The following is a 23855-nucleotide window of genomic DNA, read 5'->3' on the forward strand; positions in this document are numbered from 1 at the left end:
TGAGTGCTCCAGTTCTGACCTTAGGGTCAGTACTTTCAAAAAAGAAGAAACCCACTCTACAACCAAAGCCATATTTGAAGAATAAAAATTAAAAGAACATGATGGCAGAAGTGCAACCAGCTCCTGCATTGCCCATTTTCTCCTGAATCCATGAGTTAATTCTACCCTTAAAAGCTCCTGAGTAATTCCAACAACTTACATCAAACCCAGTCTCTGGCATATATCTTTAGATTCTGACGAGGTCTCCATTCTACCTACATCTCCTCACCCATTTTACTGACATTTGCAACCTTATTGGGAAGATGCTCTTCACTGAAGCTATGGTAACATGTCCCATGTGGATGCTGGGGTGGACTGAGGTGACACTTTTTAAAAACTGTGACCTCAGTACTGAGAGGAGTGGGACTATGAGCATTAGTATCAACTAGTGGGCCAGGGCGCAGAACATCTGCATCTCTAGTTGAGAGTGTACCGGGCCGAGAGTGCCGCTGCGGCCAGGCCCCGAGTGCCACTGCGGCCGCCCGGCCAGCCAATTCTCCTGGGTGCGCCAGGACCAATCAGGCGCCCCCGCAGCCCTGCCAATCAGCTGGGCTGCCGGGACGCATTTTTCCCTGGCACACCCAGGAGAATTATATATATAGAAGATACTTGCCCAACCACATGCACTATTCTCAATCCCTATCTAGCTCATCATGTTATAGGCATTCACCTTCTTGCTCTTGGTCCTCACCTTGGATTAATAACTGGTTAGTAGATTACTGATGCCCTTTGTTGCACTCAGCTTCTAGAATTCTCCTGCCTCCTTACAAACCTCAACTAGCTAGTCCACAAAAAGATGTTCCATGTATTAAAGGACAAGGTGGTGCTACATCTAGATGCTAATATTGTACCTATGATTTTTTCAGCATGAAATGCCTTTGCCTATATTCTTTCTACTCTAAAGAAGCAGAGAGGGTATTGCACTAATTTTATTATAACTAGCTGACCCTGCACAGAGGAACATCAGAAGCTGCCATAAACTGAAGCTGCCATAAACTATCTAGCTCAGTATTGTCTTCACAGACTGGCGGCGGCTTCTCCAAGGCTGTAGGCAGGAGTATCTCTCAGCCCTAACATGGAGAAGCCAGGGAGGGAACTTGAAACCTTATGCTCTTCCCAGAGCGGTTCCATCCCTTGAGGGGAAGATCTTACAGTGCTCACATGTGGTCTCCCATTCAAATGCAATCAGGGCGGATCCTGCTTAGCTAAGGGGACAAGTCATGCTTGCTACTACAAGACCAGCTCTCTTCTCATCTGTGTGGTCATGCACTGAGCCTGTGGCATCCCCCCCAACTGTCTCGCTTGCTATTGCTGCCCCACACAACTCTCTCGCTTGCTCTCGCCACCCCCACAACTCTCACTACCCACCACAACATTCTGGCCCCCCAACAACTCTCTCGCTTGCTCTCTCCCCTCAGGGGATGAAGCTGCTCTGGGAAGAACAGAAGGTTTCAAGTTCCCTCCCTGGCTACTCCAAGATAGGGCTGAGAGAGATTCCTCCCTGAAACCTTGGAGAAGCCACTGCCAGTCTGTGTAGACAATACTGAGCTAGCTAGACCAATGTTCTGACTCAGTATATGGCAATTTCCTATGTTCCTAACTCTTTTGCTTGCTCTCCCCCCCACAACACGCTCGCTCGCACTTCCCCCCCCACAACTAACTCTCTCTCTCTCTCTCTCTCTCTCTCTCTCTCTCTCTCTCTCTGTTCTCCATCTTTTTATCTCTGTCTCGCATTCCTTGCTTCCCCCTGCCACTGCCAGGGACTGTCGCCTGCTCGCCTGACAGCCTCCGAGCTTCCTGCTCTCTGCTGCTTCACGGCACATCTCAGCCAACTGTCTGCCACTCACAGCCCCCAGAGACAACTGTCCAGCTCCCGAAGCCACCCCCAGCCTCTGAGCACCCTGCTGCTTCATGGTGCTCCCGAGCCAACTGTCAAACTGCTTTCCAGCCGCCTTGCAAAACTCCCTGCTGCTCCGGAACTCTCTCCCCCTCTGTCAGCCAATCCCCTCCCCCTCTGTCAGCCAATTGCCTCCTTTCTGCCACGTCACCATGCATGGCCCGTCTTGGAGAATTAATAATATAGATGGCAATTTCTTTCTATTTACATAGGACAACTTCCTAGTGAAAAAGACCCTCAAGAAGTACCTGTTTTCACTAGCTTTTAACTGAAATTAATTTTCAACTGTTTAATTAACTGTTTAACTGTTTTAAAAAGGTTTTTCCTATGAATTTGTTTTAACTTTTTATTCTGTCTAATTGTTTTTACTGTGTTTTATATTTGTTGTTTTAAATTGTGTACTCCGCCTAGAGATACACATATCAGGCAGTATATAAATAAACATTTTTTTAAAAAAAATTCTCTGTTATTCCAGTAGTTGAAAATGCAGATTTGTTCCAATACTTCACTCATTGGATCACATCAACAATCAAACTTTGTTATGAACTTGCTAAATGACTGGTTCCTTCACGAGGTGGTGGTCAAAGCTCATTCTATTTATGTGTTAGCAGCTTCAGCAGCTTTTGAAAGAGGCATATCCATACCTCTTTACAAATATCTACACATTTGTAACGCAGGAACTTGGACACAACTGTCCTCTTTCATCATGTACTACACGTCGGATTTGGGAGCCCATTTGTACTCATCCTTTGAGAAAGCACTATTACATTCATTATATTTCTAGAATGCTGCATCCTCCATCCAGTTAAGTTAACTAGTTATGCTCCAATCAGTGTGGATAACAGTGAATACCTCTCCAGAGGCGGCCAGTGAGGGCAGTGCTGGGGCTGCTGGTGGTGAGAGATACTTTCAAAAAGTGATTACCAGCATTACCACCAGCACCTGCAAATTGCCAGGAGCAGCAGCGCTCCACCCAGCATCCTGTGTGCCAGCTGCTCTGGCTATGACACTCACCTGGCCTCTAAGCATGCATGGAGGCCATTTGTGTGGTCAACATGTTGCTGACCGCTGATGTGCTGATGTGCATGTGCAGAGCCCAGGTGAGTACCATAACTGGGGCAGCTGCTACACAGGATGCCGGGTTGGGTGCTTCTGCTCCTGGTGGCTTGTAGGTGCCGGTGGTAACGCCAAGAATGACTTTTTAAAGGAGCCTCTTGCCACCCCTCTCACCTACCAGCCTCCCCTCCCCCCCCCACACACTCTTTGAGGGTGCATTACTCTGGCTCAGAAATATTTTTTAACCTATGTACTTACTACAGTCATCTCATGTATTCATACAACATCAGCAGTGCTTCTGCTTTATTCACCTAAAGTAGGAATGATAGCTAACCTATTTCTTATGCCTAGTAAATCAGAACAAATCAAAGATATAAACGGAGCAAAGAAATGCTTGTGATAGGACATACTAATTGCTCTATTAATGAATGTTAAAAAATAAAGTATAATGTAATTCCAGCATGGTGTGCTGTGAAAGAATGAGGCCTAAACCTCTTGAGTTTCTGTATTGTATAGTGTATTAATATTCCTAAACTTCTTCTTGTAAATAGGCCCTGATAAATGAACTGTGTTATATTCATAAAAAACCTCTGTATTATTGTAAACAGGATTTATGTGATTGCAAATCCTGTGCATGGAGAAGGGTGACAGGGTCAAAATTTCATTTTTGGTTTTCTGTAGTTTCACTTTTGGTTTAGCATTTTTGACAGTTGATTTTTGGAGGGAAAATAGATTTCAAGAAATGGAGGGAATTTTTGTTTGTTCTAATTGGATGGTTAAAAATTTGTTGGGCCAGAGAAACTGTATATATTGGGAGTATTTAGAGAGGGAAGTCAGAGAGTCTTGGAAGTCAGTGAAGTCAAAAGAGTCCTGAGAGACAGAGAGTTTTGGAAGCCAGAGAAGTCAAGTCTGCTGAAGAGAGTCAGAGCTGAAGGCTGAAGAAAACAAAGTCCTGGAAGTCAGTCTGCTGGAGGGAGAAACCCAACTGAAATCACTAAGAAGAAAAAGAAGAGCCAGGCTGGATTGAGCCCCAGACCTGTGCTGTAATCAGAACCACCTAGCAAGCTAGAAGCTGACCAGCAAGCACAGAGAACTTTGAGTAGGGACCAGTATACAGTCAGGTAGTAGATGTATTTTTCCAGCTCAGCCCCCCTCCCCCATAACCTGCTCTGTTAATAACTGTTTTGAATTTGTGGTTTTTTTTTGGGGGGGGGGGTGCTGCAAAAGTAATGTTTTAATTGAAACAGTTTTTCTAAAAGTACATTTTCTTGTTAAAAGAAAATCTAGAAGCTTGTTGATTGTCTCCACCTCACGCCTGTAAGCGTTTCCACACTACTGAGGGCTTTTCTTGAAGGCCTGTTGTAGTGGATCCAGCCATATCAAAAGTACACTTGGTGATAGTGGTTAAAAGGTTAGGAATAGAGGGTTGTTCCTCCACACGTGGTGTCAGTGGTGGGATCTTTCACCCATGGTAGCGTGGTGGGATAGCTGTTCTTCCACATGTGCTTAAAAAAAAAAAGTATCTTCCTTCTTGTGGCTAGATGAAACTTTAAAAGAATCTGTCTTTATAGAAAAAGAAGTGAAGAAGATGGCAGAGAAGGGAAGGGTTTTGCTTGAAAATCTGGAATCAAACTTAAAGGGTCTTCAAGAAGCAGAAGGTGCTAGACCTACTCTACAAGATGTTGGTGGGTATCAAAATTGGATGCTTGGAATAAAAAGCATAATTGAAAATGTGTTATGAAATGTACTTTTAAAATATTGGTAATACCAATTACTTGTTCATGATGTGGCTTACGATAAAAAATGATATATACAAGGTAATTAAATAAAGTAATAGAACCAGAAAAAAAAAACAAGATAAAATAGTGACAGATATAAAATAATCAGTTCCTGTAAAATATCATAGGATTATAAAAGCATTCCTAAAAATACCAGTTGCAGGGGATTAACAGCAGGAGAGAGGGCCTGTGGGCTTCCAGCGGCATCTGGTGGGCCACTGTGTGAAACAGGATGCTGGACTAGAGAGGACTTGTGCCTGATCCAGCAGGGCTGTTCTTATGTTCTTCTTCTTATTATTTATTATTTATTTATTCAATTTCTATACCACCCTTCCAAAAATATTTCAGGGCGGTTTACACAGAGAAATACCAAATCAATAAGATGGATCCCTTTCCCCAAAGGGCTCACAATCTAAAAAGAAACATAAGATAGACACCAGCAACAGTCACTGGAGGTACTGTGCTGGGGGTGGATAGGGCCAGTTACTCTCCCCCTGCTAAATAAAGAGAATCACCGTGTTAAAAGGTGCCTCTTGGCCAAGGTAGCAGGGGTCTTAGTCTGTGTTATAAACACAACTAGGGTAGCATCCTGCTCAATAAGCTGTTAAGGGGCAGATACCAAAGCAGAAAAGGCCCTCTGTCTAGTTGCCACTCACAACACCTCAGGGACACCTATAATTGGCTGTCTCCTATTAATCTTAATGCATGGGAGGAAGCTGTATGTATGTATGTATGTATGTATGTATGTCTAGACAAGGTGGGAAAAAGGTCAATTTTTAACAGTAAGGGAAACATTCAGTAATACTATGATATAAGTTTGCATTCAGTTATGATTTCTCCATGTGAGTAATTGATGTACATTACTAAAGGTTTTCAGGTTGACAAACCAAGGTTGGTGCACATGAAGCATCTGCCATGTGGAGTTTGTTCTCTAAGGCAATAGCCTCCATGAGGAGAACTGTTCATATTATGTTATGGTTTTCTTCCCATTGTTATGATTTTCTTCCCATCTCCCTGTGAACTTCTGCAAATGTATTTATACTGATATGGTGTTTCACATGGTGAGCCTGTGCACACAGACATCTCTTTGCTTGTACACTAGGGGTGTGTATGGATTGTTCGCAGTGGTTCAGACTGAATTTGGACTAAAGTGCTGCTCTGCAAACTGGTTCAGTTGGGCTGACCTGCTGGGCCGGTTGAACCATCAAACTAGCTCGAAGTGGTTCGCATTCAAACTTTGAAACGACCCAGTTCACGTTGGACCATTTCTACCATGAACTGGTCTGTGCACACCCTTAATGCACACTACTGTTATGGGAAGTAGTTTAAAACACATAGAGGGCATTTTGTATAGACTGTGTCTAAGATTATGAAATTGTATTTTGATTCTCCTTCCTGTGGACACCTTCTTCTGCATAATCCCCATCGCTTATTAAGGTTATGCAAAGAGGTCCACCTCCAGTTGCTAGTCTGGTGGTGATTCATGGTCATGCCTTCTCTATAGCCAATACTGGGCTTTGGAATGTGCTTCCTGAAGAAATATAAGGCCTAACATCTCTGGCAGCCTTTAAGGTGGCCATCAAAACACGTTCTTTTAGGCAGACATTTGGTTGCTTTTAATTATTTTAATGGTTTTAAATTGTTTTTTTCTTGTAAACCATCTAGAGTCAGTATAAAACTGTAATAAATAATAATAAATTTTACAAGTGTAACATATTTGAACCTCTATTGTCCACCTGTGAAGACCAAATGCTTTCATTTTGTTAAATGTAGACTAGGAATGCATATGGTAATTAGATTTCACATTTCATAGTGAATGTGATTCAATAGATAACATAATTTCCCTCCCAAGTACTGTAATGACTTTAAATTCTTGGTTTTTTTAGGCAAGGAAATTAACACATTGTCCAAAAATAGAAGTCAATTGCTTGCAAGACTGGAATTAAATATGAAAAATTTGGAAGAAGCCCAGGCAATAGCAGCTACCAAGCCATCAGAAATGAATGGTATTTACTATTGGACCTTTATGCAAAATTGTTTACATGTAACACCTATTTGTATTTATTCTGTTTTTACATGTGTTGTATTTTTAAATCATGTACACTTCCTAGGCAGTATATAAATATGATAAATAAATAAAATAAAATTTGATCCCAAACTGCTTTTGTTCTACTCCAGACACTCCAGGGCTGTGTCTGCTTGGACTACATTTCTAAGAAATTGTCAATCTGAGGTTCTGCAGAGGGATATCATGGAAGGACTGTTGTTACTATTATTATTATACCTAAAACTACTATACAAAATAAAACAGTCCCTGCCCATGGATTTACAATCTAGAAACTAATAGGTGGACTGGCCCAGCAAGTACTGAAGCCTATTTTAGAGGCAATCAAGTGCTTCCCTAAGCAACTCACTCTGGATTTTTTGCATATGAGAAACAGGGTGAATTGTTAGTGAGAAGTATACAGAGAGTGAAGCATACAAAAGCCCATGACAAAGTGGCCGCATCCACAATGTGAAACCAGGTTTGAAGGGGTCAGAGGTTACCAAACTTGTACATCCGAATGCAGGACACCTCATCCAAACTGTGATTCCACACGAAGAGCGACCCGAAGTTTCACTCTCCAAACTCCAGTTTGTTCCCTTGGGTTGTAGTGAGTTCTGCCACCCCAACCTGAAGTTGAACGTGCCTGCCTTACTTGTGAATGCAGAACTGCAGCCTGCATTCCCTGTAACTGGGGTTGAGGGAGGAAGCTCCTACCTCTCTCTGGCTGTGATTGGCTGTGCGAGCTGTCCTTGAAAGCCAGTTGTCGCTCTTCTCTGCAGCCTCCCTGGCTGCAAAGAGCCTGCTCTCCATTATGTCTGAATTTGGACAGAAGAGCGGGGTGGGGAGTAGACCCGCGATTCCACGTTATGTGCGAATACAGCCACTGTTTGAATGTTGTTTGCTGTGTGACTCACAGACCAGTTTAAAATCAGTAGTGTGGGCCTTAGAGCTACAAAGATTACCAGCCTTCATTGCACAACAAGCTAAACATTCCACTGTATAATCTAAATGATTTGTCTGTATAATATAATGTAACGCACTGTGTAATATACTGTATTTCACAGTAATACATCAATCAGAAGATTCAGACTGCAAATTACAAACATCATCGAGTTTGTAATGATGTACCCCTTTGAGGCTTGCTTTATAATTATGTTTGAAGTGGTTATTCATTAATACAAAGACAAATTCTGATTTTAGATTGTTTTCTTCCATGTATGTTTAATGTTGCAAGTAACACCTTTATGATTTGAGAGCTGTGTGCACAAAAATGTTCCTCTTTCTACAGAGAACAAAGTAAAGGAGTTACTACAACAAAGAGAACTATTGGCTGCAAATCTAGAGACAAATCAGCAGGATCTGCAAAGTGCAAAAGTTCTTGAAGCTAGCTTGAAAGAAAAAGATAAGCATGGTAAAGGAGATCAAATAATTTAAGCTGTTGTAGGTCCACAAAGCACAGATCATATCAGCAAACTGACAAGAGTTCCTACACAGCAGTCAGCCCTGTTACAAAAGATGAAGAACAAAAAAAAATACATGAACCCATGAGCTGCACACTTCCAATAATACAAGAGAGCTATAAGATTTAATATTTCCTTAAAGATTGTTATTATTTCAGTACAGGTGGCCCTCATTATCCGCGGTCTCGGCACCTGCAGTTTTGCGTATCCACAGTTGGGCAATGGAGACCCAACCTCATTATATGCAGTTTGAAAAATATTGGAAATTTACCTATCCACAGTTTCTGGGTGGCCAAAAATGAACTCTGAGGTCATTTTTGGCCACCATTTTACTAAACAGCCATTTTGTGGAACTTTTTGTTTAAAAAAAAAAAAACACTGTAGGTTTTCGGGGGCATTGTTGGACAGCTGGAGACCTGCAGAGCACAGTATGGAACTTTTATTTATCTGAGTTCTTTCCTTTTAAGCCCTTTTAAAGCCTTTAAAAACTTAACCCCACAATTCTTGTTGCCTCAAGTTCTCATTATCTGTGGTTTTGTTATTTGTGGGAACCCCCGCAGATAATTTGGGCCACCTGAACGTGCAGTTTTGAAGTCAAACATACGTGATGCTTGGTGTCATTATTGCTTCCATCTTTTTTTTTTAAATAAAACCAGTAAAATAGCAGCTTCAGGGGTAGAGGAGGCAATCATTATCAGGACTGCAGTTTGTGGAGGAAATATATTTATCCCTTCTGTTCACTGCGATCCCAACTACGATCCCAAGAAAAATATTCTGAAGCTGCTACTAGTCCTATGAGGGAGCTTCCCATAGGCACCAATGAAGGCATTCCTCTTGGGGTGAACACTCCTTAAATATCACTTAATATCCCATGAGTTAAGTTAAATACCCCTTCCCTGAGTGTTATGGTTCCAATTGATTGATCTATTGATTGGGCCTCTCCCCACAGCTGCTGTGATACTGTAAAAATGAAAACAAAAAAAACTAAACAGGTAAAAATGTTTCTAGTGTCAAATCTTTATTCAGTTAATATGGACTTTACAGTAGCTGAAATGCAGAAATTTCCTAGCTTGGCCTTAAGTAAGGAAGAAGGGATATTTGTAGGGAGCCACAAAAGGTTAGAATTCCTAGGTGGCTGGAAATGACCTCCAAGGTCATTTCTGGCAACCATTTTGATGAAAGGAGCCATTTTGTGGCTCTTGTTTTTTAAAAAATTCCTGTGATTTCTTTTGGTGAAAACTGCCAGAGTTGGAGGATTTAGAGAGCATTGCTGGATAGTTGGAGACCCGCATGGCACGGTATGGCATTTTATTTCTTACGTTTTTAAACATTTTTAGCCTCCAGGTATCTAATCCATCCAGTTCCCATTGCCTCAAAGTCTCGTTATCTGCTGAACGGAATCCCCGTGGATAATGAAGGCCACTTGTATTAGTATTTTGTGTGATTCAGGATTTAAAGGTAATGGGTTAGACTCAGATTTGTGCTCGCACAATGGTGCAAACAGAAGGGATCTTTACCTCCTCACCCCTACTGGATCTCCTTAACAGCTGCTCCTGAGTCCTGAGGGACAGAGGACGCCAGGAACTGTGTGGTATATGGAATGGGTGTGTGTGTGTGCAGGAGATGGAGAGGAATACCTGGAAATTAAGCGCAAGCACTTTCTGCACACAATTCTTCACTTGTGGAAGGTGCTTGCACCTAGTTTCTGGGGATTGTCCCACCCCCTGAAGCCCCAAGCACCATATCTTGTGCCATTCCTGAAGGTCTCTCAACCTCAGGAATGACCTTTTGGAGCTGAGGGGCCTGCATTGTGGGAAGAGAAGGCAGGGAAGATCCCTTTTGTTGTTGTGGATTCAACTATCCTAAGTCTGGATTAAACTATACATATTTGTATATCTTGCTTCTAAATGCTTTAAAAATATTTCTCACTTTGTAGAGAAGGAAATAAACGAGCTCTCAGAAAAAAGAAAAGCTTTGCTTGCAAATCTAGACTCAAATCTGGAGAACCTGCAAGAAGCCCAGGCTCTTGCAGCTGCTGAACCAGGAAGTGTGAGTGGTAAGTACAATCTCAATATGAATAAAGCTAGTTCCAGCATTATGCTGACTCACCTGTCCCTCTGCATCTTCTCACATCTGCTGCTTTTGCATCGCTGGCCACTACTGTCCAACAACTGGAACCTAACTCTCTTCAGTCTCTTCCCCCCACCCCCCACCCATAGGGACTCTGATGCCAAATCTGAGGTCTTTTCTCCCTCACACTCAAAGCTGGACATTTCATCATCTTTCAAGTCCAATTCTGCCTCAGGTTTTTTGTTTTTTTTTAATCATTGGAGCTAGTTGAGGACTCTAAACCTGCTATTGCAGGTCTCCGATTATGCACAGAACAACTTACTCGTATTGCCATGTCACTCAATCTCAAAATACAACAGTCTCTGCATTCTGTTAAAGACCCAATTTTTCTTTTTAGTGAAACTGATTCCCATGCAGCAGTAGCACTCCCTATGGTCCTGTCACTCCTTGAAGTAACTAAGAACTCATGCTTCAAACCTTCCTCCTTCCCTTCTACCTCCTGTCCCCTGGAAATGACTTCCGAGGTCATTTCTGGCAACCATTTTGATGGAAAAGACATGTTGCTGCCAGACACATGACTGCTCTTTTTTACTGTTCAAAACTCTGTTGTGGCAGCCCAGTTGCAACACGCTAAAACCATTTGCTGCCCCAACTGACCAGGAAGGCTGCAAACTGGACTCTATAGACAGAAAATTCTATTCCACCACTCCCCAGCTTCAAATTGTGAACTATGAAGCATGTATGTTGCGCTGTCTGTATTTCATATGGGAAAAGCTAAGTCAGTGCTTTGACTTCCTCCCCCAGGACAAGTGGAATTTATTTATCATATTTATATTCTGCCTGATATATATATCTCTAGGCAGAGTAAACAATTTAAAACACAACAAATATAAAACCATTAAAGCAATTTCACAGGATAAACACAGTTTAAAATTAATTTCAATTAAAAGCCTGAGAAAACAGGTGTGTCTTTAAAGCAATCAGAGATGGAGATGCTCTTATTTTGACAGGGAGAATATTCTAAAGCCTGGGATAGTCATAGAGAAGGCCTGGTTCTGAGTTGCCACCAAACCAGCACTTTGTATTTCTCTCAGAAAAATATTAGCAGCCAGTGCAGTTCTTTTAAAATTGATGTTATATAGTCAATTCGGGTTATCCCAGAGACAAATCTGGCTGCAGCATTCTGTACCAATTGTAGTTTCTAGACTATATACAATGTAAGCCCCATGTAGAGTGCATTACAGTAGTTGAGCCTGGAAGTTACCAGCATATGTACCACCAAATTAGCCATGGTTTTTCAAAACAAGGCCTTCTGTCAGACCAAACAATACATCTCTTGACAATCATTCACTTTGACTTTTTGATTGAGTCCCACAGCCTTTGTCCTCTTATAACTCCAAAATATTGACTCTTTCCTTCCACATTACTGATTCTGGGTTATCTCTATGCACACCATCCTCTCCTTCTTCTAAGAAAATTCCACAAGTTGATTATGTGTTATGTGAAAAAGTACGTCATTTGCTGGTCCTAAATTTCCTGGCAATCAATTTCATGGGATGACTTCTGGTTCTAGAATTATGTGAAAGGGAGAAGAATTTCTATCTGTCCACATTCTCCATACCATGCATGATTTTATAGACCTCTATCATGTCTCCTCACAGTCGTCCTTTTTCTAAACTAAATAGCTCCAGGTGTTGTAGCCTTGCCTCATAGGAAAGGTGCTCTAGGTCCCTGATCATCTTGGTTGCCTTCTTCTGCAACTTTTCCAGTTCTACAATGTCCTTTTTTAGATGTGGTAACCAGAAATGTATGCAGTACTCCAGGTGTGGCCGCACCATAGTTTTGTATAAGGGCATTATAATATTAGCAGTTTTATTTTCAATCTCGTTCCCAATGATCCCTAGCATGGAAATTGACACATTTTTCACAGCTGCTGCACATTGAGTCAACACATTCAACGAGCTGTCCACCAAGACCCTAAGATCCCTCTCCTGGTCAGTCACCGACAGCTCAGATCCCATCATTGTATACTTGGTTGGAGTTTTTCGTCCCAATGTGCATCACTTTACACTTGCCAACATTGAACCGCATTTGCCACTTTGTTGCCCACTCACCCAGTTTGGAGAGATCCTTTTGGAGCTCCTCACAATCCGTTTTGGATTTCACTACCCAAAAGAGTTTGGTATCATCAGCCAATTTGACCACTTCGCTGCTTACCCCTACTTCTATATCTTTTATGAATAAATTTAAAAGCACCGGTCCCAGTACAGATCCCTGGGGGACCCCACTTCTTACGTTCCTCCATTGTGAAATCTCTCCATTTATACCTACCCTCTTTTTTCTTGTCCTTCAACCAGTTAGCAATCCACACATGTACTTGTCCCCTTATCCCAAGACTGCTAAGTTTATCAGGAGTCTTTGATAAGGAACTTTGTCAAATGTTTTTTGGAAGTCCAGGTATACTATGTCAGCTGGATCACCTTGATCCACACACTTATTGACATAGGTGAAACTGGGGGGGGGGGAGCCAGGGCACATGCCCTAGGTGCCACTGGGGGTGTGTGTGCCAGTGCCATGCTGCCCCCCATCCCCTCTCCAATTTGCGGATTTTTTAAAAAATATTTTTTTTACCTGGAGCCCCTTTGTGGGGGCTTCCTAAGGGCCTCAGGGGAGGGGGTCTACAAAGGTTTCCCCTCCCCACTCCGGCCTCTTAGATCACTGCCGCAGCCTGTCTCAGGCTAATTTTTAGGCCTGTTTGGGCCTACAAAGATCAATGTGGTGGCCATTTTCGAGGTTGCTGCACATGCTCAGAAAGCCTCTGCAAGGCCTGGCAAGGCATAGGACCTCGCAGGGACCATTTGAGCATGTGCAGTGGTCATTTTTTTTTAATTTAAAAAAAAGGCTGCTGAAAACAAAAATGGCCACCGCACATGCTCAAATGGCCTCTGCAAGACCCAAGTCTAGGTTTTTCCCTGATCTAGGGAGTCAGAATGAATGCAGAGTTGTTGGAAAGGGATCCGAGCATTTAAAAAACAGATATAAATGGCACAAAAGTAAGTGGACAAAACATCCCTTAAAAAGACAATGCTGGTTTAATACCTTGTAAGCTGGCAAAACTGAAGGGTGGGGAGGAGAGGCAAGGAATAAAATAGAAATATTCACTCACATGCTGTTTAATTCTCTATACAGAGCTCTATCTTTATCTGCATTTTGTCAACCAATCTTATTATAAGGTTTGTGAGATTTCAAACTTGGAAAGTGCCTGCCTTTAACTTGTATGGTGCTTACAAACAAACTGAATATCACACTGTTTTGCTGTTCTGTGGCTAGTTGCAACTTCCACCTTCTTCCTGACCAGGCTGCTGGATCTAAGACTATTGTAAGCTGCTGGATAATTTCAGATTGTTTGGGGCCCCTAGAATTTCCCATTGCAACCATTTCCCTTTAAGGCAAAAGCTGTTTGGTCACTAAAAATGCATCCCTGAATTTCTTAGAGGCAGCAACCTGTAGTGAGTTGTGCTGAGGTGGCAGAGCATTTGCAGAAGAGAGCTTTCACTGCTTACCTCTATGGAGGCATTCCCAGCATATGGATGTGCTGTGTTTCCTTGGGAAGGCGACTGGCACATATGTGCCACATGCGTGTTTGTATGTGTGTGTGTATGCATGTGTGTGTGTTGTTTACAACCTGTTTCTCTTGAAAGTGTCTGAACTTGTATTTTTGAGCTGATGATATGGTAAAGTTATCTGAAAGATGGGTGTCAGATGTTTGGACAGGGGTGCAATTTCAGTGCTTGCCCTAGATGCTATTTTCCCTAGATATGCCTCTGCTTGTTGACATTCTCAAAAAACTCCAAAAGGTTTGTGAGGCAAGATTTCCCTTTACAGAAGCCATGCTGGTTCTCTCCCTCTCAACAGGGCCTGTTGTTGTATGTGCTTTACAATTTTATCCTTGAGGATGCTTTCCATCAATTTGCCTGGAACAGACGTTAAGCTAACCAGCCTGTAATTTCCCGGATCACCGCTGGATCCCTTTTTGAAAATTGCTACTTTCCAGTCCTCCAGTACAGAACCTGATTGCAGGAATAAGTTATATATTTTAGCAAGGAGGTCGGCAATTTCACATTTGAGTTCTTTGAGGACTCTTAGATGGATGCCATCCGGCCCTGGCAATTTGCTAGTTTTCCATTTTTCCAGACAGTTTAGAACATCATCTCTTGTCACTTCTCTCTGACTCAGTTCTTTAGCCTCCATCCCTGATAAGTCTGGTTCAGGAACAGGTATATGCTCAGTATCCTCTGTTGTGAAGATGGATGCAAAGAACTCATTGAGCTTCTCTGCAACCTCCATAATAATCCCTTTCACTCCCTCATTGTATAATGGTCCAGCTGCCTCCCTGGCAGGTTTCCTGCTTCTGATGTATTTAAAGAAGTTTTTGTTATTGCTCTTGATGCTTTTAGCTAAATGTTCCTCAAACTCTCTTTTTGCCTCCCTTATTGTCACCTTGCACGTCTTTTGCCAGAGTTTGTGTTCCTTTCTTTTATCTTCATTTGAACAGGCCTTCCAATTTCAGAAAGAAGTCTTCTTCCCTTTTATGGCTTCCTTGACGGTACCTGTTATCCATGCTGGTATCCTCCTGGACTTAATGGTACCTTTCCTCCTTTTTGGGTATACAATCTAACTGGGCTTCTAGTATTGTGGTTTTGAGTAAACTCCATGCATTCTGGAGTGAACTGACTCCTGATCTTTCCTTTCAGCTTTCTTTTCGCTATACTCCTTATTTTGGAGAAGTTTCCTCTTCTGAAATTCAAAATGTCTGTGTTAGACTTCCTTGGTTATTATCTTCCCGCATGTATGCTGAATTTGATGGCACTGTGGTCACTGTTCTCTAAAGGGTCGATGACACTGACATCACGTGCCAGGTCCTGGGTGCCACTCAGGATTAAGTCCAAGGTCACCTTCTCTAAGGATTGTTCCAAGACCAATTGTTCTAGTGCACAGTCATTCAGCGTATCTAGAAATCTGACCTTTCTGTCATTACCTGACTGTGAATTGACCTAGTCTATGTGAGGGTAATTGACATCACCCATTATTACTGCACTGATGAGAATATGGGCTCATGTTCCATGGAAGGGGTCCCTTCTAAAATAGCATTTTCCTCTTCCTCAGACTGATGTCCTCCTTACCTGAGGCCCCTAACAGTAGACGAGCTATGAGCCCTGGAGTAGGATGCCTCTATCACATCCCTGATGGTCTTGTCCTCATGCCTCTCTGTTTCTCTGAGCTTCTCCAGATCCACCACCTTGGTCTCGAGGGAATTTATTTATTTTATTTATTTATCACATTTTTATACCACCCAAAATGCGAGTTTTGGGAATGATCTTGTTCCCTGGGAGCCAGGAGCTCCTTGCACTGAGCACACACCCATGACTTCTGCCCATGGAGCAAATAGTCATACATGTGACACTCTGTGCAGTACACTGGGAAGTGCCCCCTCCCCTGCTGACTTTCTATCTTCATAACTGGGTTTAAGAACATAAGAACAGCCCTGCTGGATGAGGCCCAAGGCCATCTAGTCCAGCATCCTGTTTCTCACAGTGGCCCACCAGATGCCGCTGGAAGCCACAGGCGAGAGTTGAGGGCATGCCCTCCCTCCTGTTTGTTGACAGTTTACAGTATTTAGAGACAATTTATTAGAAAGATAGGTCTCAGCTGTATTGGTTAGCTATTTAACTGTCCAATCTTTCTTTCTCAAGAATATGAGGGAGGGATTAGTACTTATATGAGGGAGGGATTTGTGCTTACCTTCTCTTCTCCACTGGGCTCCTTGTGATCACAGGGACTTATTCCAGGCTTCCCAGGACACTTCCCGCTAAACTCCCGCAAAACCCAAATACCCTGTTTGCTATCCCTGTCCACTATGCTCTGTTCGCTATGCTCTCGGGCCTTCACCACTTTTGTAGAGAGTAGGCTTCAAACTGAGACACAGGAATGTGGCTCAAAGGAATGTGGGCCCTCCCACAGCCCTAGCTGTCTCCACCCCCTCCAGGCAGGGAGAAACAAAAACTGGATGCCACAGGAGTTTGCTAGCCCTGGCAGATAACACGCACGCAGACTAGGAATTATCCCTTAAAGAGAAATCAGCCCCTCAAAATCTCCCCTCTTCCTTTTAGTTAGTTTGATGGGTGAAAAGGCTTGATGTTCTGTTTAGAAAAGCTTGCTCACCTCCTGAAGCTGCTTCTGCTCTTCCCAGAGTAGACTTCAAAGTGTTCCGCCAGCACACAAATCCATCAGGCTGGCACACCATGCCCCTGCATGGCACCGCATATCATCAGACCATTGGGTCCTGAAGATCATATCCTTGGGATACGCCATAGAGTTCAGAACGACCCCAAGCTTTTCAGGAATGAAATTCCCTCAACCGTCCCTGTCATTACAAGAGGAAGTGAAGGAGTTGTAGGAGAAGCGTACAATCACCCCTGTGTGGTGGGAGGGTTTTTAGTCCTGTTATTTCCAAATCCTGAAGAGGGATGGTGTGATATGCCCCATCATGGATTTACGCCACCTAAACAAGTTTGTGTAAGAAAATTTTGCATGATAGCATTGCAAGAGATCCTACTGCTTCTCTATCAAGAGAATTGGCTTGCAATGCTAGACCTAAAGGACACATATTTTCATATTGATATAAGAGATCTTCTTGGCATAAGAGATTTTCTATTGGCAAAGAAAATATCTGACATTTACCGTAGGAGAACAAATGTACCAACACAGTCTTACCATTTGGGCTTTCCACTGCCCCAGTAGCATACCAACTTTCTGGAACTGCTGGCTGTCTTCGAAGCATTAAAAGCCTTCCTACCACTTCTGCAAAACAAGGTTGTGCAGGTGCAGTTAGACAATACAACCGCCCTAGCTTCCATCAATCAGCAGGGGGGAACAGTGTCAAGGACTCTTTGTGCCCTCAGCCTGCAACTGTGGCATTGGTGCATCAGACATCAAGTTTACCCAATAGCCATCTACATAAAAGGTCTGGACAACGTCCTAGGAGATGATCTGAGTTGCACATTTGCTCAACAGCAGCACCATGAGTGGGAGATCAAGACAGAATATTTTGCTCCACACTTCAATGACTGGATATGTCTCACCATAGATCTGTTTGCAACTTCGGGAAACACCAAATGCACACATTTTTGCTCAAGGGCAGGTCACGACCCGCAATCACTGGGAGACACCTTCCAGATGGACTGGACTCGTGGGATCCTGTACATGTTCCCACCATGTCCATTGAGCAATCGTGTGGTGGTGCATCTTCTGACTTCTCCAACTTCATGCATCTTAGTGACTCCATGGTGGCCAAGACAACCATGGTTTCCACAGGTACTCAAACTATTGAGAAACTAGTACCAAAGACTGCCACAAGAGCTAGATCTCCTGACACAAGGCAACGTTCAAGTCCTGCATCCAGACGTACTCACACTCCATCTGATGGCATGGTGAATCGGCTTTTGAATAAGATCCTACTCAACCAAAGGGCGAGGTGCATGGTGAAGCTCTTCAGAGAGGGTGTTCCAAGGCTGAGGGGCCACAACCAAAAATGCCCTATCTCCAGTCCCCGCCAACTCAATCTCTGTTAGTGGCGAGGCCATGAGCAGGGCCTGAGATGCCAAGCGTGGAGCCCTGGCAGGTTCATATGGGCAAATGTGGTCCAACAGGTATCCTGGCCCCAAGCTGTGTAGAACTTTAAAGGTCAAGACCAGCACTTTGAATCTAGCCCTGAAGTGGACTGGTAACCAATGAAGCTGCTGCAGGATGGATGTGACACTCATGAAGTGACTTGTGCCTACGAGCATCCTTGCAGCAGCGTTCTGGACCAGATGAAGCTTCCAAACCATCTTCCACATAGAGTGCAGTGCAGTAGTCCAATCTGTATGTTACAAAAGCATTAGCGTCTGAGATCAGGTTCGACTTCTCCAAGTAGGGTTGCAGCTGGTGTCCCAGCCATAGTTGGTAAAAAGCACCTCTGGACACTGCTGCCACCTGTGCTCCCAAGTACAGTTCTGGAGGTCCAGAAACACCCCCAAGCTGCGGACTTTGTCTTTCAGGGGGAGTGTGACCCCATCCATGACCAGATTTACTTCACTACTCGGATGATCAGTTTTACCAACCCAGAGCATTTCTGCCTTATCTGGATTAAGTTCCAGCTTGTTTGCTCCTATCCAGAACAGCCTCCATGCCCTGGTTCAGAGCATCCACTGCCTCCTTGGTGTCTGCTGGTTTAAAAGATAGGTACTGCTGGATGTCATTAACATATTGATGGCATCGCAGCCCACACCCATGGATGATCTCTCCCAGAGGTTTCATGTAGATGTTAAATAGCATTGGGGACAGAAAAGATCCCTGTAGCACCCCAAAGGCCCAGGGGTGGAACAGGCACCCCCTAGCACTACCTTCTGAGTACGATTCTCCAGGTAGGTGTGGAGCCACCTTATAACTGTGCCCCCAAGTCCCAACCTGGAAAGACGACCCAGAAAGATACCATGGTCAATGGTATCAAAAGCTGCTGAGAGGTCCAGGAGAATCAACAGAGTCACATTCCCTCTTTCTATCTCCAGACACAGGTCATCCACCAGGTCAACCAAGTCTGTTTCTGTCCTGTATCCAGGCCAGGCTGGAAAGAATCTAAGTAATCAGATTCATCCAGGGTTACCTGGAGTTAAGACACTACCATGCTGTCCAACAGCTTGCCTAGGTGTCAAATGTTTTTTAGAAATGGGTCAAAAGTTATTTAAATCATCTGGATCCAGTGAAGGTGTTTTGTTTTGGGGTTTTTTTAAAAGAGGGGACTAATGACTGCCTTCTTCACCTGAGAGGGCACTGTCCCCTGCTTCAGAGAGGCATTCACCACCCTCACCACCCATGGACCCAGTCCCTCCCTAGCAGCCTTCACCATCCATAAGGGTTGAGGATGCACATGTACATGCCTCAAGCCTGTCCACCTCCTCAGGCAACACAGTGAAAACCATCCAATATAACAAGACCAGATGGTGCATTGGTAACATCCAGTTCTGGTGCTGCAAAAACCTTAGCAGCCAAGTCAGAACAGATACAAGTGGTTTTATCCACAAAATGTAACATAAATTGATTACAGTTTTGATGGTCTTTGTGGCCCTCACGTAGGAAGCCTCGAACCACTCAAAAAAGCTCTGTTGGACAACATTGAGCAGACATGATGGTGGCGGAAAAGTAGGATTTCTTCGCCGCCATCACCACCATAGAATAGTCACTAATATGGGATCTAGCCTGTGTTCAGTCACATTCATTCTGAGTTTTCCACCAATGACACTCAAGCTGTCTACCAGCCTGCTTCTAGTCTGCAACTCACCTGCATTCCAGGGAGTCTCTTGGCAAGGTAGGTATCCTACCTTGACTGGCCAACTATCCAAGTTGTGTTCCTAGAGCCCCCCATACCCTCAACTTCCCTAAATAATTCTGGGCTCAGCATCTCCTTTCTTAGAGTCCATCTAACTGCCATTTCAGCCTTCCATCAGCTGCTGCTGTCATGCTCTCTTGTCTCCTGCTTTGTTGTCACACATTTTTTCAAGGGACTATCTACTTCTATCTTCTGGCTCCAAAGCTACCCCCCCCCCGGGACTTTCCTCTAGTTTTTACCCAGCTTATGTCTAAGCTCTTAGAGCCAATGGGTTCCTGTGATTTCTAGCTTCTGTCATTCAAAGTCTCCTCCCTCTTTGCCTTCACCTTAGCCCGTCACATCAGAGAGTTCATTCAGAGTACATTGGTCTGACCAGTCCTTCCTTATATTTCATTGGGAGAAGATCTTCCTCTGTCTTGGCATATCCTTTCAACCTAGAGTTGTTTCCACTTTCCATGTTGCAGAAGACATTTGCTTCTCTCTATACTTTCCTTTGCCAACCTCAGATGGAGAATGGGCACTTCACTCACAGGGCTTCTTCAAGCGCTGTCCTTCTATATGTGGAACATGAGCCCTTTTAACATATGTTGTTCTTCCTCTCCCTCTGTTATTCTGGATCCCACGGAGACTACAAGTATCCTCTCAGTAGTTCTCACATTGGATGTCATCCATCATCATGCCTGCATGCCAACTTGCCTGTTGCTCAATATCAACATCAATCCCAGTCCATTCCATTTCAGCTGCAGCAGAGTCTATAGTGTTTAACAGAGGTATGCTGGTCCCAGAATTCTGCCGAGCTGTCAGTTGGTTACAGCCCTCTACTTTTGGCTGGCAGTACTCTCTCAATGTGTGTTCCCACTCTGATGCTGCCTTCAACAGAGCTGTTCTTCACTCTTTATTTGCATGATGCCATTGCAACCTCTTTGCAGGTAAGATAGCTTGCTAGCTCCCATAAGTGTGAATACACAGAGACCACAAAGAAGAAGAAGAGTTATTTACCTGTAACTGATGTTCTTCAAGTGGTGATCTGTGTAGTCGCTCAGTCCTCCCTCCCTCCCTACTGCAATAATTTCTTTCTGTTATTTCTTTTTTGATATCTGCAGTATCTTAACTGAGGGGGAGGTAATGGGCCATGCCTACTTTTACATGTTCTGTTGTTCCTTTGGAATGTGACTCACACCAAAACTCTTGGGGCTATGCTCTAGAAGATTCTGAACAAAGCTCTGCACAGGCACAATTCTTATAGATATGACTGTTCAGACAACCACTTAAAGAACATAACTGATGGTAAAGAATCTGTTCTGTTTTTACAGATGAAAAGTTAAAAGAACTAACAGAGGAAACAAAGCTATTGACTGCAGATCTAGAATCAAATCTACAGGATCTGCAAAGGGCACAGGCTTATGCTCCAGGCCTTCCAGAAGAAAGAAGACTTACAGGTGAATGATCTATTGATCTGTCATCATTGGAACTGCCATTAATGATAATTTATATCTCGTGTTAACAAAATCTGCTACAAACGGGACTTCTAAACTGTATCTTTTTCATAATTCAAATAACTACTCTAAGGGATCCCATCCAAGTAAATAAGCAGCCATAAAAGCAATTAATGTTTTTTAAATGAATTAGAGCCCATTCCTCAAAACACTCCCAAGTCAAATGCTGCCCATATTTTTATTTAATTAATTAATTAATTAATTAACATATTTTATACCACCCAAAATGCAAGTTCTCTGGGTGGTTTACAAGAGAATAAAAACAACCAATAAAAAGATTAAAACTTTTCAACAATTAAAATTTAAAAGTTAAAACTATTAAAACACAATTAAAACACAATTAATTAAAACACAATTAAAACAGTATCTAGTTAAAAGCCTGGGTGAACAAATGCATCTTGACTGCCCTTTTAAAAGTTATAAGAGATGGGGAGGCTCTTATTTCAGAAGGAAGTGAGTTCCAAAGCCTCGGGGCAGCAATGGAGAAAGCACGTTCCTGCGTAGCCACCAGACGAGCCGGTGGCAACTGCAGACGAACCTCTCCAGATGATCTCAATGGGCGATCATCCCATGATTGTATGATCATATTCCAATGTATTGTAGGCATGATCCGGAGAAATTAGAATTTGCACTGGTTTCAGAGTCAGTGCAATTTAGCTTACTCTTCTCAGTTGCTGTAGTCAAGGACATCTTGATGGATTATCCCCCTCACATGCGCCAAGGCAGGACTATGTTAATTAGCTGAGAACACAGAAGCCTTTAGAACCTGAGGGAGATGACCCCACCCAGTTCTTACCTGCATTGCTCCAGGGAGACATATTCTCTTCTCAGTCCCTGATCACCTTTTCTCGGTTAATATTATCCTAATCTTTAATCCTCTCATTTTACCTTACTTTCTATCTTGTTATCTTCTCTTGGGGGAAAAAAAAAATACTTCCCCTATATTTCTCCCTCCCCTTTCTCCGACCTTACCCATCAAATTTCTACCTGTATGGAGCACGCAGGGCCATGCAGAAACATTTGCGTGCCTACCAGGAGGGCTGGGACCAACTTCCCTCATACCTCAAGAGCCCCAGGAGCCCTCTTGCCGGGTGCATCCTTGCTGGCCACCTCAGAGCCGCCCGGCGTGACACAGAGTACTGCTGCAACGGGTCTTCTGCCTTCGGGCTGCGAAACCCGCAGTACAGCAATGAGAAAAGCAGGAGCAAGCACAAGGAGCGCTCCAGGAGAGCAGGCAGGGGCTTTGGAGCTGACACCCTTGCTGGCCAACCGCCTCAGAGAGGCAGTGGTGACTCCCCTCAAGAATCCACACAGGCAGAACTCAGAGCCTGGGCAGAAAAGGCCAAAATGGTGGCGGTGAGCAGTTTGAAGGTGGCACAGCTTATTCAAGATGGTGGCCGCAACAAAAAGGGCGCAAAAACCACTGGCGTTCCCCAGGAGCTGCAAAAACGGCACTCTAACAATGCCAGGCGCAAAACCCAGGGACACCAACAGGAAATGGTGAGCTCTTTCCAAGGAGAGGGTAGCTCCCTCATGGGTCCCTCTTAGGAGGCTATCAGCTTGCCAAAATCAGTACCCCCAGAATGGCAAGCCTGGTTCAAGAATGCAATCGTAGAGACCGTTGACCAGCTTAAGCCTTCTAAGAAAAATACAAAAGCAAGGAGGCTCAAGTGGGTCTCATCCTCTTCAGAGGAATCTTCTACTCAGTCTCCCCCCACCATCTCCCAAAAAGGCAAAAAGAAAGAAAAATCATACAAAACAGTCTCATGCAAAAAGGGCAAGGGACCTAAAACATTATGATGAAGGGGCTCATTCATCAGAACAGTCAGGCCCTGATTCTGGGAACCCCACTCCCTTGAATGTGAGACCCACTGGTCATGAAAAGCAAAATTAAAAAAACCACAAAAAACCGCCCCTGTCTCTGAACTTGAATGTGACATAGAGGGGGACCAAGTGGGCACGGGCGAGGCTATCCAGGACCCTGATGTCCTTCAAGACAAGGGGGGGGGGAATGGTCCGGGCGGGAGGAGGAACCCGAATCCAGCAACATATCCCAACATTTTTTTGTCTCTGAGGATTTTAACCCAGGGTTTCTGAACCTTGGGCCCCCATATGTTGTTGGACTACAACTCCCAGAATCTCCAGACATGGCCTTTGTGGCTGGGGATTCTGGGAGCCCAAGGTTAAGAAACCTTGTTATAACCCATTAATTACCAAGGTGATAACAACTATAGGGTTTCAGTAGAAGATAACGTCTGAGTCTGCCCAAACAGCAAAAGGGGATTTAGTGTTCCCCAGTGCCAAACCTAGAGACATATTACTACCAATGCTAGACTGTTTTACAGAAACTATAAAACAGGAATGGCTGCTGCCTGCCATTAATAGGAAGCCAATGGCAGCAGCGTCCCATTTCTATTCTTTCCAGCAGGAGTCTTCTGACCTGCTAAAGACCCCAAATCAGGGGATGTCAGGTTCTCTGCTCCCCAGGGATGGAGAGGCATCTCTGAAATATTTTTCAGTTAAGAAGGCGGAAATGGCCCTTAGGAGAGGCCATGACAATTCATCATTAGCAACCCAGTCATCTG

General features: G+C 43.7%; 1 protein-coding gene across 7 annotated transcripts in view; it reads left to right on the top strand.

The window, feature by feature from the left end:
* CCDC7 (coiled-coil domain containing 7) overlaps nt 1-23855 on the top strand; it is a 457188-nt gene that overhangs the window by 174592 nt on the left and 258741 nt on the right. For all 7 annotated transcript variants that reach the window (XR_008309433.1, XM_053259060.1, XM_053259062.1 and 4 more), the window contains 5 exons: nt 4564-4677; nt 6657-6776; nt 8106-8228; nt 10214-10333; nt 21088-21213. Coding sequence is in view for 6 of the 7 variants with exons in the window: in XM_053259060.1 (XP_053115035.1) it covers nt 4564-4677; nt 6657-6776; nt 8106-8228; nt 10214-10333; nt 21088-21213 (603 nt within the window). In the remaining variant the exon portion in view is untranslated. The remainder of the gene's footprint in view (nt 1-4563; nt 4678-6656; nt 6777-8105; nt 8229-10213; nt 10334-21087; nt 21214-23855) is intronic.

This window comes from Hemicordylus capensis, chromosome 6, assembly GCF_027244095.1.
Source record: "Hemicordylus capensis ecotype Gifberg chromosome 6, rHemCap1.1.pri, whole genome shotgun sequence".
NCBI lineage: Eukaryota > Metazoa > Chordata > Lepidosauria > Squamata > Cordylidae > Hemicordylus > Hemicordylus capensis.